This window comes from Hypomesus transpacificus, chromosome 22, assembly GCF_021917145.1.
Source record: "Hypomesus transpacificus isolate Combined female chromosome 22, fHypTra1, whole genome shotgun sequence".
In the NCBI taxonomy this organism is placed as follows: Eukaryota; Metazoa; Chordata; class Actinopteri; order Osmeriformes; family Osmeridae; genus Hypomesus; species Hypomesus transpacificus.
Window position 1 is genome coordinate 2,130,058 of NC_061081.1, and position 15,487 is coordinate 2,145,544.

At 48.8% G+C, this 15,487-nt stretch overlaps 3 protein-coding genes across 5 annotated transcripts; all 3 read left to right on the forward strand.

Annotated features, from left to right (window-relative positions):
* The first annotated feature begins 6 nt into the window (after positions 1 to 6).
* On the forward strand, positions 7 to 2,250 carry thbs4b (thrombospondin 4b). Its single transcript, XM_047044791.1, has 5 exons — positions 7 to 49; positions 192 to 388; positions 877 to 1,049; positions 1,189 to 1,328; positions 1,422 to 2,250. Exons 1-5 carry the CDS (start codon positions 22 to 24, stop codon positions 1,478 to 1,480), a joined length of 597 nt encoding a protein of 198 aa, XP_046900747.1. The 5' UTR covers positions 7 to 21; the 3' UTR covers positions 1,481 to 2,250.
* Positions 2,251 to 2,500: 250 nt separating this feature from the next.
* On the forward strand, positions 2,501 to 7,338 carry LOC124484260 (urea transporter 1-like). 3 transcript variants are annotated; one of them, XM_047045117.1, is made up of 10 exons: positions 2,501 to 2,622; positions 3,005 to 3,216; positions 3,306 to 3,495; positions 3,612 to 3,740; positions 3,932 to 4,061; positions 4,158 to 4,223; positions 4,521 to 4,668; positions 5,844 to 5,978; positions 6,073 to 6,122; positions 6,748 to 7,338. In XM_047045117.1, exons 2-10 carry the CDS (start codon positions 3,075 to 3,077, stop codon positions 7,015 to 7,017), a joined length of 1,260 nt encoding a protein of 419 aa, XP_046901073.1. In that variant the 5' UTR covers positions 2,501 to 2,622; positions 3,005 to 3,074; the 3' UTR covers positions 7,018 to 7,338. The 3 variants fall into 3 exon arrangements, with proteins under 3 accessions (XP_046901073.1, XP_046901072.1, XP_046901074.1); XM_047045116.1 differs by having other exon boundaries at positions 3,049 to 3,216; XM_047045118.1 differs by having other exon boundaries at positions 3,049 to 3,216; positions 6,822 to 6,996.
* Positions 7,339 to 10,272: 2,934 nt separating this feature from the next.
* zgc:122979 (uncharacterized protein LOC641576 homolog) lies at positions 10,273 to 14,527 on the forward strand. The gene is made up of 4 exons (XM_047045424.1): positions 10,273 to 10,380; positions 11,581 to 11,836; positions 12,337 to 12,896; positions 13,777 to 14,527. The coding sequence occupies exons 1-4, from the start codon at positions 10,273 to 10,275 to the stop codon at positions 14,008 to 14,010; spliced, it is 1,158 nt and encodes a 385-aa protein (XP_046901380.1). The 3' UTR covers positions 14,011 to 14,527.
* The last annotated feature ends 960 nt before the right edge of the window (positions 14,528 to 15,487 follow it).

The following is a 15,487-nucleotide window of genomic DNA, read 5'->3' on the forward strand; positions in this document are numbered from 1 at the left end:
GGAATGGAGATTGTGCAGACTATGAACAGTGATCCAGGACTTGCTGTTGGTAAGAAAAATGTCCCAAATGAATGGGAATCCCTCAAACGACCTTTTCCAGTAATGTATCTGTGCAGCTTGCATCAAAAAAGACTGCCATGGGGACAAGGAAATGGCAATCAGTGAGCAGTGTTCTATCTTCTGTTGCCTAGGCTACACTGCATTCAGCGGTGTGGACTTTGAGGGGACGTTCCACGTGAACACGGTGACGGATGATGACTACGCCGGCTTCATCTTCGGCTACCAAGACTCGTCCTCTTTCTATGTGGTCATGTGGAAGCAGACGGAGCAGACCTACTGGCAGGCCACGCCCTTCAGGGCCGTGGCAGAGCCCGGGATTCAGCTCAAGGTTAGATTCCAACCCTAACCCAAGGGTCAGTCCTCAATCCTAACCCAAGGGTCAGTTCTCAATCCTAACCCAAGAAAAGTCCTGAGGACCTAGCCTCATTGCAGGTTAGGTCCTAACCCTAACCAAATGGTTGGTCCTCAGTTACTGGCCTGTTCTAGGCTGGCAAACTGTTCTAGTTTTCTTTATCTCACGACTCTCAATAAAATGTTCCATGGGCCTTGTTTAATCCCTCTCCCCTCTCCCCCCTCTCTCCCCCTCCCTCTCTCCCCCCTCCCTCTCCCCCCTCCCTCCCCCTCCCTCTCCCCTCTCCCCCTCCCCCTCCCTCTCCCCCATCCCCCTCCCTCTCCCCCTCTCCTCTCTCCCCCTCCCCCCTCCCCCCTCCCCCCTCCCCCCTCCCCCCTCCCCCCTCCCCCCTCCCCCCCCCCTCCCCCCTCCCATCCCCCTCCCTCTCCCCCCTCCCTCTCCCCTCTCCCCCCTCCCTCTCTCAGGCAGTGAAGTCTAAGTCAGGTCCAGGTGAGCACCTGAGGAACTCCCTGTGGCACACAGGTGACACCAACGACCAGGTGCGTCTGCTGTGGAAGGACCCCAGAAACGTGGGCTGGAAGGACAAAGTGTCCTACCGCTGGTACCTCCAGCATCGCCCGCAGGTCGGATACATCCGGTAAGGCCGCTAGATGTGTGTGTGCCTGAGTATGTGCACGGTGTGAGTGTGTGTGAGTGTGTGTGTGTGTTTGTGAGGGTCTGTGTGTGTGTGTGTGTGTGAGTGTGTGTGTGTAATCTGTGTGTAAACCTCCTCCCAGGGCTCGGTTCTATGAGGGCACAGAGCTGGTGGCCGACTCTGGGGTGACGATTGACACCACCATGAGAGGAGGACGTCTGGGAGTGTTCTGCTTCTCCCAGGAGAACATCATCTGGTCCAACCTCAAGTACCGCTGCAACGGTCAGTTCCTCACTCTCCGTTCGTGCCAGAGCGAATCAGCAGTTCTGGCTACAGCACGCCTGACTCCTGACCTTTCACCTTTGTCTCCTGCAGACACCATTCCTGAGGACTTTCAGGAGTTCAGCACCCAGCACGGCGTTGACGGGCTCTAACCCGCTGGAAGAAGAGAGAGAGAGACCCGAGAGAGACTAGGACTGAGAGAGACAGTCTCTCCACGTCTGTACGTGGTGTATATGGCGTGTGGTTGCGTGTGGTCATTTGTGCGAGTGTGCACAGCTTTTGTGCTTTGTTTGGTATGTTTCACCGTCACCTGTACCCCCCCTCCCACCCCACTCTGAACCCCTTTTATAAAATGTCTCAAGCTGATTTAGTGTATCATACAATTACACAACAAATGGTTGGAAGGTCATTTTCACTCATTCCCTTCCATGTCTTTCAGCATTTCATACATTTTCCATTTCATGTTACTATATTTCTGCAATACCATAGTCGCCATCTACTACATGCAGTGTCAACCATTGTTTAAGCTTCCTTTCCCTTTCAAAAGCTTTTGTACTCAGAAAGTTAGCTCTCTAGGGACAGGTCACGGTCTCCAGCCTAACAGGGTGGGAGGTGTGGAGACAGATGACTCTGGGCGTAGTTCTATCCATGACTAGTTTTGTTTCAACCTAATCAGCCCCTCTCTACCACCAGCTACTGTACTATAGTTGGCTACACTCTTCGAAACTACCCCCATATAGGGGTATCTTGGAGGAAAGAAACAATGGAGTGCGAAGAAAAAATAGATTCCAGAAGAACATCCCAGTGCCTGTTGACATGAGTAGACATGAGTGTTCTCACACGTTAAGAGTTGCTGTCACGTCGATTCTCTTTTTGTGCGTGTGATGTCATCAATGAGAGAAATTAAACGTTTTCAAAGATTTGTGTGATGTTTGAGTGTATTTTGTTTCATTGTTAAGGTTCACAACTCTCTCAAGACTGTCAGCATTGTACATCAATCCCTTCTCCTTCTCTGTGGGTAGGAACCAGAAGTGATTTAGAACAATTCCATATTCTGATCCCTGATTAGCTGCCTGTGAGGAAGTCTCCTGACCAAACAGCAGGGTGGACAGGGGGAGAGGGAGGGGGGGGCAGGAGGACAGGGTGTTTGGCTATTTGGAACCAAAGGGTGCAGAGAAGGGGAGGGCAGACATTTGAGAGGAGGGATTGTGAAGAGAAGATCTATAATAAGACTGTTATGTTTGGATTGTTTGTGGGTATCTGCAAATATCTATGCCAGGCTCTTAGATCACAGGTAAGGGGCACTCTACTGTAGAAAATACTAGATTTCAGAGAAAGGATCCATTGTTTAAGAGTTGCTAGTAATGTTGCTGTTTAGTTTCAATGTGGTTGTGTTTGTTCTGTCTCCATGTCCTTGGAGGGACTTGGGAGATCTTTGGGAGCAAGTGTTGAAAATTGTGTGTATGCAGCTCAAAAACATAATTTATATTTCACAGTACTTTACTCTACTGCATTGTTTTACTGTTTTAAACGGATCAATCAAGCTTATGTGATGAAGGGCCTCCATAATCTATGTGTCAAGTTTTCCTAAACAACCCAGCAGCAATGGGGTCAATGCCACCCACATTCCATCAAACCCAAATCAAGTTTTCAAAGGTTGAAACCCCTTTCTTGAGGTCGACTCGGTGACATCGAGCCTAGTCTGGCCACTGTGCTCCAGCTGCCTTGCAGGACCTGGAGCCTCTGATGATCACAGCAGCCGCCCAGATGGAGCCGGGAGCGAGGGCCCCGTCTGGGAGAAAGAACACGGCCACAGACTCCAGAGCCCTCCCCAGGCTCGTCAGCCTGTTCACCGGGGACATGAGGGTCTGTGGAGACTGGATGAAAAGTAAGAAGACAACTCTTCCATCCATCCATCCATCCAGTCATCCATCAAACCAAAGAGCTCTGAAGCATGTGTCTCTCTGCCCGGCTCAGAGCAGGTTCTGGGGGTCCAGATGGTGGACTGGGTGTTCCGGGGCCTTGCCCAGGTTATGTTTGTCAACAACCCCCTCAGTGGGCTTCTGATCGCAGTGGGCCTGACTCTACAGAACCGCTGGTACGCTCTGAATGGACTGCTAGGGACCCTCCTCTCCACCACATCTGCCCTCCTGATTGGACAGAGCCGGTGAGGGTCTGCCGTGTAGCAGGTCGTGTTTCACATTCGACACATTTCACGCGTTTAGGGTTTCTCACCGTAGTGTTGACCTAAGCTGTTGGAGTGACATGTGTGGTTGGTTGCAGGGGGGCCGTGTCTGCAGGGCTGCATGGCTACAACGGGACTCTGGTGGGCATGCTGATGGCGGTCTTCTCTGCCAGCGGAGACTGGTACTGGTGGCTTCTTTTACCCAACACCTTCATGTCCATGATGTGGTAGGTGGACAGTGCATGCAGTAAACCGACCTTCACTTTGGAGTGTCGCGTAGCATGAACAAGCGCACGCACGTACACATTCACACACACAATGGTATGCTCATCAGGCTTGTTGACATCCTTCTTCCTGTCGCCTGCATCTGATCTTGCGATTGACTTCCTGTTTATCGTGGGTTTGCTTGGCGGTGTAGCCCAGTGGTCTCCAGTGCCTTGGCCTCAGTATTCAGTAAATGGGACCTGCCCGTCTTCACTCTGCCGTTCAACATGGTGCTGTATGTACACATGGCGGCGACTGGAGCAAACCACCCGTTCTTCCCTCAGGTGGAGTCAATAACACACACACACACACACTCACACACACACATAGCGACAAATGCTAATCTTGTTCTGATTCAAACCATGTTCCTGCTCTCCTAGGTGGTTATTCAGCCAAAGTCCCTCTCCCATGACAACACCACTAGAACTGGGCTCAGTATCTCTGAGGTATGTGTGCTTGAAGGCACCACACTGTTCATTCACACACACACACACACATATACACACACAGTATAATCCCTATGGATGGAGTCCAGAAAGAGGCTTTTCTTCCACTGAAAGCTAGGCTCATTTCCAGTTCCTACTCATGAATGACATTCTTCAAAGAATCTCTCCCAGCGGATATTGGATTATCACTGTTACCCGCGGCGACAGCTCTGCTTGGCCCGTGACCACATCCTGTTATTACTGTTGCTAGCGGCGACAGGGTCCCTCATTGATCATTTCTTTCCCCTCGGGTTCCAGCTGGTTTTGTCTGTGCCGGTTGGCGTGGGTCAGGTGTACGGCTGCGACGGGCCCTGGACCGGAGGGCTGTTCATCCTGGCCCTGCTGGTCTCCTCTCCAACCATCTGTCTGCACGCCATACTGGGCTCTGCTGCTGGCTCACTGGCTGGTAGGAGAGTGTGTGTGTGTGTGGGGGGGGGGGGGGGGGATCGGACTGCAGTGATTGAAGTCAGACCATAAGATTGAAAGTCCGAGCATGTCTGAATGAAATAGCAGCAGGGAGAGCAGGCGGGTGGGACCAACACTGTTTGGTTTGAATGAGGACGAGAGGGAGATAACAACGATTTGTGGAGAAAAGGTTGATTTTACACAAAGAAACAGCTAAATATGTCATAAACATTTCTACAATGACAGTAACAGCCACTCGTGTGATTTTGATATGACTATGGAAGAGAAGTGAGGTTTTGATAGGTCAGTCAGCGCTTGCCAATTACTGATGATCAATCCCAGTGAGCCTCATCCTCCGGGACACGCCCCCCATCCTCCAGGACACGCCCCCCATCCTCCGGGACACGCCCCCCATCCTCCGGGACATCCCCCACATGCCAAACTCTACACAATAGCTCCTCTCTTTGGAAAACGATACACTACAATGGAAACATTAAGGATATCCACTATTGTTCTTTCAAGGTTTGTTCAACCCCCAGATTATTTGGCTGATTTCCTGTTCTTATGGTTCCCAGATGTTGACTTCCCCCCCTCCCCCCTCCTCTAGGTAGGATGTGGAGCATGGAAGCTGGGGGTTGTACTGTGGCTTCTTTATAGCTGCAACAATTTGTTCAATCGAGCTGCCATAACTTACCCCCCCGCATCTTTGTAAATATACCTGAAAGCTTTCTCAAATTAAATGTTCTACAGAGAACCATAAAGGGTTCTTTCTTTGGTTTCCCCTGTGGGAGAACCCTCTGAGAACGTTCTCCCACTAAGACCTGAAAGGAAACAAGCCGAGCTTGTGTTCCGGTGAGAGACACCGTGGGCCGCCGTGTTAGTTGATATCATCACTGTCCAGTTGCTCCCATCCAATCATCCTCAGCGACGTTAACAGGGCGACCTATTGAAGAAAAGGGACTGACATTGCCACTGTACCCATGGTTCTGTTTTCGCTAATCTGTTTGCGTCAGAGTGGTCACAAACCAAAACCACACCTCCGAGATGATGTGTTTACACACTCACTAAAATCTTGCTAAATACCACCTACCTTTCCTGATTGAACCCATGTGGAACCTTTAGTTGTAGATTCTGGAGTGGAAGTCTGAGGTCCGATGTCTTGGGTTGGCTATGCAGGTCTGGCCCTGGCTGCCCCTCGTCAGGAAATTTACTCTGGCCTATGGGGGTACAACAGCACCCTGTCCTGCATCGCCATTGGAGGAATGTTCTACGCTCTCACCTGGCAAGCTCATCTATTGGCCATCACTTGTGGTACCCACCCTCCCCTCCACACATCTACTACTGGTGACCCATCACGTTCATAAGATTTCACGACGTCATTTGAATTCCTTTGTCTTTTTTTCAGCATTTTTTTGTGCCTACTTGGGTTCAGCTTTCGCAAACGTGGTATCCGTGGTAAGAGATTGATAATCATAAGCTTACAATCTCATTGCATCATAGGTACTACACATAGTACTACACATAGTACTGCACTTAGTACTGCACATAGTACTGCACATAGTACTGCACATAGTACTGCACATAGTACTGCACATAGTACTACACATAGTACTGCACTTAGTACTGCACATAGTACTGCACATAGTACTGCACATAGTACTGCACTTAGTACTGCACATAGTACTGCACATAGTACTACACATAGTACTGCACATAGTACTGCACATAGTACTGCACATAGTACTACACATAGTACTGCACATAGTACTGCACATAGTACTGCACATAGTACTACACATAGTACTGCACATAGTACTGCACATAGTACTGCACATAGTACTGCACATAGTACTACACATAGTACTGCACATAGTACTGCACATAGTACTGCACATAGTACTACACATAGTACTGCACATAGTACTACACATAGTACTGCACTTAGTACTGCACATAGTACTACACATAGTACTGCACTTAGTACTGCACATAGTACTACACATAGTACTGCACATACTATGTCCAAATGATGAGTGTCCTGGCTTCCTGCTCCTCTACCATCTCCCCCTCCCTCCCCCAGTGGGGGTTACCAGCGTGCACCTGGCCCTTCTGCCTGTCCACCCTCACCTTCCTGCTCCTCTCCTCCGGCATCAGAGCTCTCCTCAGGCTGCCCTTGTCTGCCGTGTCCTATCCTGAGGAGAACCGCCGCTTCTACAGGAGCCTGAGAGAGTCGGAGGGGTGCGAGGAGAGCCGTCAAGATCATCGGCCGCAGAACCAGCAGAGCGTCAGTAACGAGGACACACTGATGGAGGGGGATGGAGATTGCAGACCCAATGTTATTATCACATAGATGTGGGATAGAGAGACGTGTGGGTTTGTGTGTTTGTGTTGGGGGGTAGATTGCAGAGACAAGGAACTCGTGTTTGACATTCAGGTTGTAATGGGAAAGTACCGCTTCCTGTAATTGCGGATTTATAACGTTTGCCACGCACTGTTTTTATTTGTTGAATGGTAGTGTTTCGTGTTTATCATATTTTCTGTAACTTCTGTGTTATACAGCAGGGGGCAGCATTTGCTAAGGTCTCTGAGTCTGTGACAGTTAAAAACAATGGCCGTTCCCATTCATAATGCCTGTATAAGCGCTGGTTAAATTAAAGGTATGATTTCTTTTTTGCAGAAACCATCGTTTTTGATCATTTTTCAAGGCTGTCAAGATTGGGAAACAGACACGGAAAGCTGTTTCCAGAAAGAAAACAGAGCCTTTGCGGGGTGGGATTTTTCATAATGCAGTGGCTTACAGAAGTCAGCCAGGCAGAGTGCTGAATGTGTGTGTGTGTGTGTCGTGCGGGTGTGTGTTGGGGTGGGGATTGGTGGGGGTTAGTGGGATTCATCCTGCAGAGAAAAAAAAAAACCTTCCTCCTCAGGCAGCAACAGCAACATCACCTTGCTCATGTGCACAGATTCCCATCACTGGAACGTGGAGAGGATGTTTATGAGCTAGATGCATCATCAGTCATGTCTGATGATCTGATGATTCCGTCTAATGAGTAGACAGGAGTGTCTGTCAGGGCCTATTTGTGTGCACTGTATGTGTTTGTGGGTGTGTATGTGTGTGTCTTAGTGTGTGTTGTGTCTTAGTGTGTGTGTGGTGCGTGTATGTACACCATGGGACACATGCGCCGGACACAGTCACACTCCCGGACATGTGTGGGCGCCGGAGGAGACAAGAGGAGGGGGTGAGAGACAGGAAGAGAGAGACAGAGAGAGAGAGAGAGAGAGAGAGAGAGAGAGAGAGAGAGAGAGAGAGAGAGAGAGAGAGAGAGAGAGAGAGAGAGAGAGAGAGAGAGAGAGAGAGAGAGAGAGAGAGAGAGAGAGAGAGAGAGAGAGAGAGAGAGAGAAAGAGGGAGAGAGAGATAGAGATAGAGAGAGAGGGAGGGAGGGAGGGAGGGAGGGGGCAGAGAGAGACGAGAACGAGAGAGAGAGAGAGAGAGAGAGAGAGAGAGAGAGAGAGAGAGAGAGAGAGAGAGAGAGAGAGAGAGAGAGAGAGAGAGAGAGAGAGAGAGATAAAGAGACAGGGTGCGACAAGGTGTAAAAAAGGATTACTTAAAAGATATACTGAGGCAACGTTTCTTCAAAGTCTCTTCCTTATCCTCTCCCCTCTTCGTGAACTTTCAAATACGGCTGCTCCCTTGGTTCTCCCTCCATCTTTGAGACGGTGTGAATAGAATGCCCACCAGACTCCTGCTCTCAACAGTTTCACAAGTACACGAGCGATGATGAATCAGAGATGTGGCTGTCTGGGGACACATATATCAACACACACATACACGCTAACACACACCAGTGGAAACCCATACTCCCGCATACACGCCAACACACACGCGCGTGCCCGCGCGTGGCAACACGCGAGCACGCGCCAAAACACACGCGCGCCCGTGGCTGCCCGCACAGACACACTTGCACACGTACACACACACCATGTTACCTTTATGGACGAGGAGAGTGGGTTGAAGAGGGAGGAAGAGGGATGTGGTTGGTGTGACTTGCTGCCTTTCATTTCTCTCTGGGTGCGTGTCAGAACTCCCAGCAAGGTGATTCAGCCTGTCCCTGGACCTCCACAGTTGTCCCACAGCAGGAAGGGGGAAGGTGGCAGTGGGTTGAACTTGTGAAGGATCGCACCTACATCACTTCTGGTCTGTCATAGGTCACACTCTTTGATCAGAGGAAAGAGATTGACATGAGATGATTGATTCTTTAGTCATTGGTATTATTAGACGTTACTTCTGACTCGTCTAGTCACAGCAGAGGGGTCGAGAATTGGAAACGCAGAAAAGGGGCGTGCGTGTGTTTAAGCGTGTGCCAACGCATGTGCATGAGAATTCCCCTTTAAATAACGACGCACTACAAAATCTCGAATCCGAGACTGCATCCAAATGTTGTGTGGGTGTGGGTATTGTTGGGTTCTGTTTGGCACGTGAGATCTCGGTCCCTCCCTAGCTGTCACTTAACCGTCAGGACATGCCGCGATAATAAGTGTGATTATCGAGCATGTTCCTTCAGTCCCCACTCTCCACCGTGGGCTGAGACAGAACATTCGGAGAGATTCCATTTCAAGCCACTACATTCTGGAACAGTCTGTCTGCTCGCTGCACCACAGAGATTGGCTCCGTGGCTGGGTGTCTGTGTGACGCTCCGGGCTGTGCAGATTCAGACCAAATTTGTCTCCCATTTCCTGTTGGAGTGACTGGGAGATTCCACTGGTAACTCTGGCCTCCCATTGGTTGATGGGAGAATTGTGGAGGAGGAAGAAGTCCATCTATGTATGCCAACGTTCCATAATAGCACAGCGCTGTCGTTCAGTGGGCTATGCTCAGGGTCCTGTTGGGTAACCAGGCTACACAATAAGGGTGATCCTAAGGGGCCATCCGTACACCAGGTGTAAAGAACAATCTTAACATCACGTTACATTCAGTGATCCCCACTCACTCACAAGAAACATTCAGTTCAATTCAGTCCCATTTTGTAATCAAATTTAGCAAAAAGTTATCTGACTAATGTTCTATTGGTTACAGTATTTGTTATCACAGAGCCAAATAAAATCGATCAATTAGGGTGGATTTTTAACCAAAGCTCGCACTAAGGATACGTTTCCCCCTCGGGACATATGACACCCCAGGGACTTTTTTAGTATTCTGGAAAATGTCAGTTTTTTTGTCTGTCTGGCGTTGTTTGGCTATTTTTTAAATCAGCCCCAGACATCTCGAGGATCCTCCTAGCCGTGACATTTCCTCAGCCCTGCCATTAGAATTCCGGAAACGAGTCTCAAGAAGGAGAAGGGGGCCCTTACATCCGCGTGCTCACAAAGAAGACCAATGGTTTTGCCGGAGAAACTGTGGGCTCGGTATTCCCTCCAGTGCGTAGGAAATGGGCGGGCTTGGGGAAGGCTCTGTCACGCTGCGTGGGCGGTGAGTTCGTAGTAAGGCAAGTTGGCGAGGAGGTATTTAACAGTCTGCAGATCAGCACTGAGGCAAGAGCAACGCTTGCTACAGTCAGAGCATTTCAGCACCACAGCAATTGGACAGCGACCGCATAACAAGCCGACATTATGGTTCTGATCTGGACTCAGTTTGGTGTCAAAAACAAGAATGTTAACGTCAAGTGCAAGGTCCGCCCTATGCACAGGGATGACAGCTCGAATTCCACATCTTCTGGGGTGAGTTACATTATTTTTTATAACGTTTTATACTTAGCTATTTAATTTTGCAAATGATTGTAGCCTATCTGATCTTATTTTAAGTTACCTGAAACAAAACACTCTGAAAGTTGTGTTTTCTGATACGTATGTTTCCTGGATGTCACTGGTAACAGAAAGTTGAATATTGGACTGTAATTATCAGAAAATGTTGAATATGAATTGACAATGTGCAATTAAGCTTATATGTTGTAGAGGAGATGCATTTGATAAACACAACAGAGCGAAAATGTAACTAGCTATAAAGTGAACGGTATTTTAGACAATGTACATCTGGACTTGTATTATTCATAGCTTAGCTTCATCGTTTAAAAAACAGTCGGCGTTTCTGAGCCGTTCTAGCCAATGGGGGCACTGAGCGTTTCCGATAGGAGGTACCGTCAGCATCACGAAGCATGCAAGCACATGAGTGCCCCCCTCCTCACGTTTTGAGCATTGTAAATGCACAGTACAGATATCTGCATTAGGGGGAAAGACCCCCGGAGATATGGAGCCTTAAGATGAAATAAAGAGCCTCAGCTATTGGCCGGATTTTCACGTGAGATAAGCAGCCTCCAATGCAGTGCCCGTGATTAGATGACAAGAACGGGGATTGGGTGCATTGTGGTGAACTAATTCGTGTTCAAAGCTCTCTGTGATCAGATCTGATTGACAGCCAATTTGATCTCCAATGCAGCATTGAATTAAAGCTAAATTAAAACAAGTTTCAAATGAATGTACCTACTGGGTCAAATTCCTGAAAATAGTGACTCAGCTATAGCTGTACCCAGGCCATTATCAGAGAGGTGTTGAATGTCACAAAGTGCTGGTGGTTAGCATGCCCCTGCAGGATGCTTGTCATGCGCTCTACCATCGAACCATTAATGTCAGACTTAAGGAGTGGTTAAGACGTCAAGCACCCAGGGAGTTCAGCTCTGAACTCAGTCACATTCAGAATCCTTTCATTCAGCTCCAGCCTCTAGCCCGTGTACTGAAGTGGTCAGCTCCAGGACTTATAGAAACAGGATCAAGTGCATCCATTGGTGGGTGCGATGGAGATAGGGTTCAGGTTTTTCCCATTGAACGCTGATGACGGTTGATATTCACTTATGCCTGAGAGCCGTTCTCCTGTGAGCTGTGCCGTTCTAACGCGTCACCCCCCCCCCTCCTCTGTTCCCGCAGGAGAGCAAGTCCGACCAGGAGGCCCCCTGCCTGTCCATCCAGCCCATGGGGAAGGATTACTACAAGGTCCTCGGCGTGTCGTCCGACTCCAACGAGGACGAGATCAAGCGGGCGTACAGGAAGATGGCCCTGAAGTTCCACCCCGACAAGAACAGCGAGGCCGACGCCGAGGACAAGTTCAAGGAGATCGCGGAAGCCTACGAGATCCTCACAGACCCCAAGAAGAGGAGCATCTACGACCAGTTCGGAGAAGAAGGTGAGAGGTGCTTCCGCAGGTCTTCTGTCTTCTAAAGACTTGACCTCTAGAGGTTGCCCTGCTGTCGCGTACAAGGGATCAGTGTAGTAACCTTGCAAAGATTCCAACCCGTGAGTCCTCAAACCATGTATCTGTTGAAGGATGTATGTGAGGAAGGAGTAAGTGGTAGCAGTCCTACATGGGTAAATATAGATGAAGTCGTGTCTCCGCTATAAACCGGGCATGGGCTCCTGGGAGGCGTGCACACATGCGCTGTAGACACACCACCAACAGAAAAGAAAAAAAGAATTTAGCTCCAAACCTCAAAGTGCCAGATTTAAATTTAGTAAGCCCCCCCAGAAGTAGGGTGTTAATATGAATGAGTGAGGGCGGGGTTGAGAGTGGCAAGATTAAAGTCAACTTGAAGGAGGGGAGTTTCTAAAGAAGTGCTGCCATGGTAGAAAACACAAACCCAGGGAGCTCTGAACTGAAATGTCTTTTCCTCTCCTCCTCTGTGCCAGGTCTTAAGAACGGAGGCGGAATGTCCATGTCGGGTCAGACCAACTCCCCTCACTACAGTTACCACGGCGATGCCCACGCCACCTTCTCCTCCTTCTTCCGCGGCTCCGACCACTTTGACATCTTCTTCGGGACGGACGCCGACGGCGAGGACGACCTCTTCAACCCCTTCAGCCGCTTCACCTTCAGCCACGTGGGCGGCGGCCCGCACGGCAACGAGGGCCTGCGGCGCGGCCGCCGGCGTCTCCAGGGCCTGGCCGTCATCCAGGAGCTCCTGGTCACCCTGGAGGAGGTGTTCCACGGCTGCACCAAGAGGATGAAGATCACCAGGCGGCGGCTCAACCCCGACGGACGCAGCCTGAGGACGGAGGACAAGGTGCTGGACGTGGTGGTGAAGAAGGGTTGGAAGGCCGGGACCAAGATCACCTTCCCCAGGGAGGGGGACGAGACCCCCAACAACACCCCTGCCGACATCACCTTCGTCCTCAAGGACAAGAAACACTCCCAGTACAAAAGAGACGGCTCCAACATCGTCTACACCGCCAAGATCACCCTCAAAGAGGTAGGAGTGTGTGCTTGTGTGCGCATCACCATCCAATGGATGATGTCTTATCTATCGGCTTCCGATTTCTCACAAAAGGCAAATAATGCGGATGTAATGCTTCGGCGGAAGTGCAGTTCACTGTCTGGCCAGAATAGCACAGCAGAGGGAACAGTGTGTTCCCTCGTTTCTCAGTCAGTCTGCCTCCCTGTCCTCTCGCCCACACTGTCGGATCCTCACTTCCACAGCGTCCACCCACGCCTCCCTTACCTCATCAGCCCCTGCAGAGCGAGAGAGCAAGTGGCTAAATATAGCCTCGGTGTCGAACGCCCCCTCACAGTGCTCTCTCTCTCTCTCTTACACTCTCCTACAGACTCCTCTGTGCCTTTGGCACCCTCTCTCTCTCTCTCTCTCTCTCGGTTTTTCTCTCACTCTCTGGCACTTGCTCTCTCTCTCATCTAGCCCACACTGAGATGAGTTTGGCAGGCTGGTAGTCATAGACACTGTCCTCTTAGAGAGAGACCCCTCCACCTCCGTTATTGCAGTCAGCTCACCCCCGTCTCTTTCTATGAGGCACTCATGCTCCCACACAACACCAGGATGTGGAGCCGAGATTAGGGCATTTGTAACACTACGGCTTCCTTGCATAACAGAGGAAAACAGGCTCCTATGGGGGTGGCAGCTCCATATATTCTCTCGGTGATGTAACAAGAAAAGCTCTTCAGATGTAATGGGCCTGTTAGATAAGACCTACTCAAGGTGCAGGGCCATTTATGATAAATATGGGGTCTGCCAATGGATGTGTTATGAAACCAGATGTTCTCACATAATAGGTTCAGTACATAACATGTCTGGAAAGTTGCCTAATCTTCCTTGTTCTTTCTCTCTGTCCTTTCTCCAGGCTCTGTGCGGATGCACGGTGAACGTGCCCACCCTGGACAACCGGATGATGCCGTTGCCGTGCAGCGACGTCATCAAACCAGGCGCCATCCGCAGGTTGAGGGGCGAGGGGCTGCCCCACCCCAAGATGCCTGCCCAGCGTGGGGACCTGGTGGTGGAGTTCCAGGTGCTCTTCCCTGACAGAATACCTCCCCAGTCCCGCGAGATCATCAAGCACAGCCTGGCCAAGTGCTAGCCTGCCTTTTACATACCTGCCTGTTTGCCTGCCTGACATCAAGGCCACAGTTTCAACTGGTGCAACACTGAAATCCAGTCTGAGCCTTTGCTATTGGTGCTATGGCAACCAATCACAACCTCGTTTTGTACTTGGGGGGGCTATTGACAAGTGAAAATGGACTGAAGATTTGAGAGTGAGTTGGAAAGCTAGAGAATGATTAGCTTTTTGTTGAAACTGCAGACACTATCGGCATGATTGTTTGACATTGACAGCTCCGTGTGAAGAGCTGTGTGTTCTGATAAAAGGATTGCTGAGTGTCTGTCTGGAAGCATGCACAGTGTCCAATCTGTCTCTTACATTCAAAGGGATAGGAGCTGTTACTGTATACTACAGGCCTATATCAGGGACTCAGTGTTCTACTCTAACGTGTGTAGACTTCCTGAAACCTGACCAGTAGAATCACGTGAATTAAGTTGTATGTCGTTCATATGACTGCAGTTTTACATTGATTTATTACAATATCAAAAATGTACTTGTGTACAAAAACAGTAAACTTTGTCTCTAAGAGAGATTCCTTTGTCAAATGTTCAATTGAATTATTTGAAAAGTTTGTATATAGCTGTTAGACTCAGATGTTTATGTATAGGCTAATGTTTATTCAATTGACATGAGAAGCATGGTGTATCAATAAAAACTTGTTGAATAATATTCTTTGCACTGGTCATGATCTGGTCATATGGACAGTTCACTACAAGTTACTGTAAACCACAGATGGCGGTAAAGAACAACCATTTGCAGTACAATTACCTAAATATAACATGAGAGAATAGATTATAATGGATGAAATGAATAGAACAGCAAGATACAAATGAGTATAACAGAAATTAACATTTGAAAAACAGGAGATAGAGAAAATATAGGATACGAGATCCCTTGCTGCTGGACTACATAAAATGACAGCCTGGAATGCTACAGAAGGCTTCATCTGGCAGGAGACAAGACTACCACAGCTCTCTGCTTCCATCTAGTGGCTTATATATATAGAGAGTAGTGATGGGAAGTTCGGTTCTTTTTACTGATTCGGTTCTTTGAATCTCGTTCAGTAAAATGAACGAATCTTTTTTCGAGTCATTTGTTCATTTCAGAATAATTTATATTATATTTATTTATATTTCAAAAAAAATTCCTGCATTAAAATAATGTATCATGAGTTTGTATGATTTGGTCATGTATTATCACACTAGCATTTAATTATCACGTCAAACAATTACACTGCACTAAACTGTAAGTGTAAATGTAAAGTGAAAATAACAAAACCAGTCAGTATGATGACTTGAGCGAATATCATTCATTCACGTCTTACTAAAACAGCGGCCACGCGAAAGGGAATAAGGAAACTGTTTCCTCTACTAAAAAATACAATGCGGGTCACGTGAAAAAAGGATCCAAAGACTCGTAGAAAGACCGAGTCGGGGAAGGAACTAATCATTCGTTT

Bases quoted from the DNA above. Each gene is read 5' to 3' on its own strand.
- zgc:122979 (XM_047045424.1), top strand. From the start codon at position 10,273: ATGGTTCTGATCTGGACTCAGTTTGGTGTCAAAAACAAGAATGTTAAC. The intron at 10,381-11,580 runs GTGAGTTACATT...CTGTTCCCGCAG, and splicing joins CGAATTCCACATCTTCTGGG to GAGAGCAAGTCCGACCAGGA. The intron at 11,837-12,336 runs GTGAGAGGTGCT...CCTCTGTGCCAG, and splicing joins CGACCAGTTCGGAGAAGAAG to GTCTTAAGAACGGAGGCGGA.
- LOC124484260 (XM_047045117.1), top strand. From the start codon at position 3,075: ATGATCACAGCAGCCGCCCAGATGGAGCCGGGAGCGAGGGCCCCGTCT. The intron at 3,496-3,611 runs GTGAGGGTCTGC...GGTTGGTTGCAG, and splicing joins CTCCTGATTGGACAGAGCCG to GGGGGCCGTGTCTGCAGGGC. The intron at 6,123-6,747 runs GTAAGAGATTGA...TCCCTCCCCCAG, and splicing joins TCGCAAACGTGGTATCCGTG to TGGGGGTTACCAGCGTGCAC.
- thbs4b (XM_047044791.1), top strand. From the start codon at position 22: ATGAACAGTGATCCAGGACTTGCTGTTG. The intron at 50-191 runs GTAAGAAAAATG...TCTGTTGCCTAG, and splicing joins TGATCCAGGACTTGCTGTTG to GCTACACTGCATTCAGCGGT. The intron at 1,329-1,421 runs GTCAGTTCCTCA...TGTCTCCTGCAG, and splicing joins CCTCAAGTACCGCTGCAACG to ACACCATTCCTGAGGACTTT.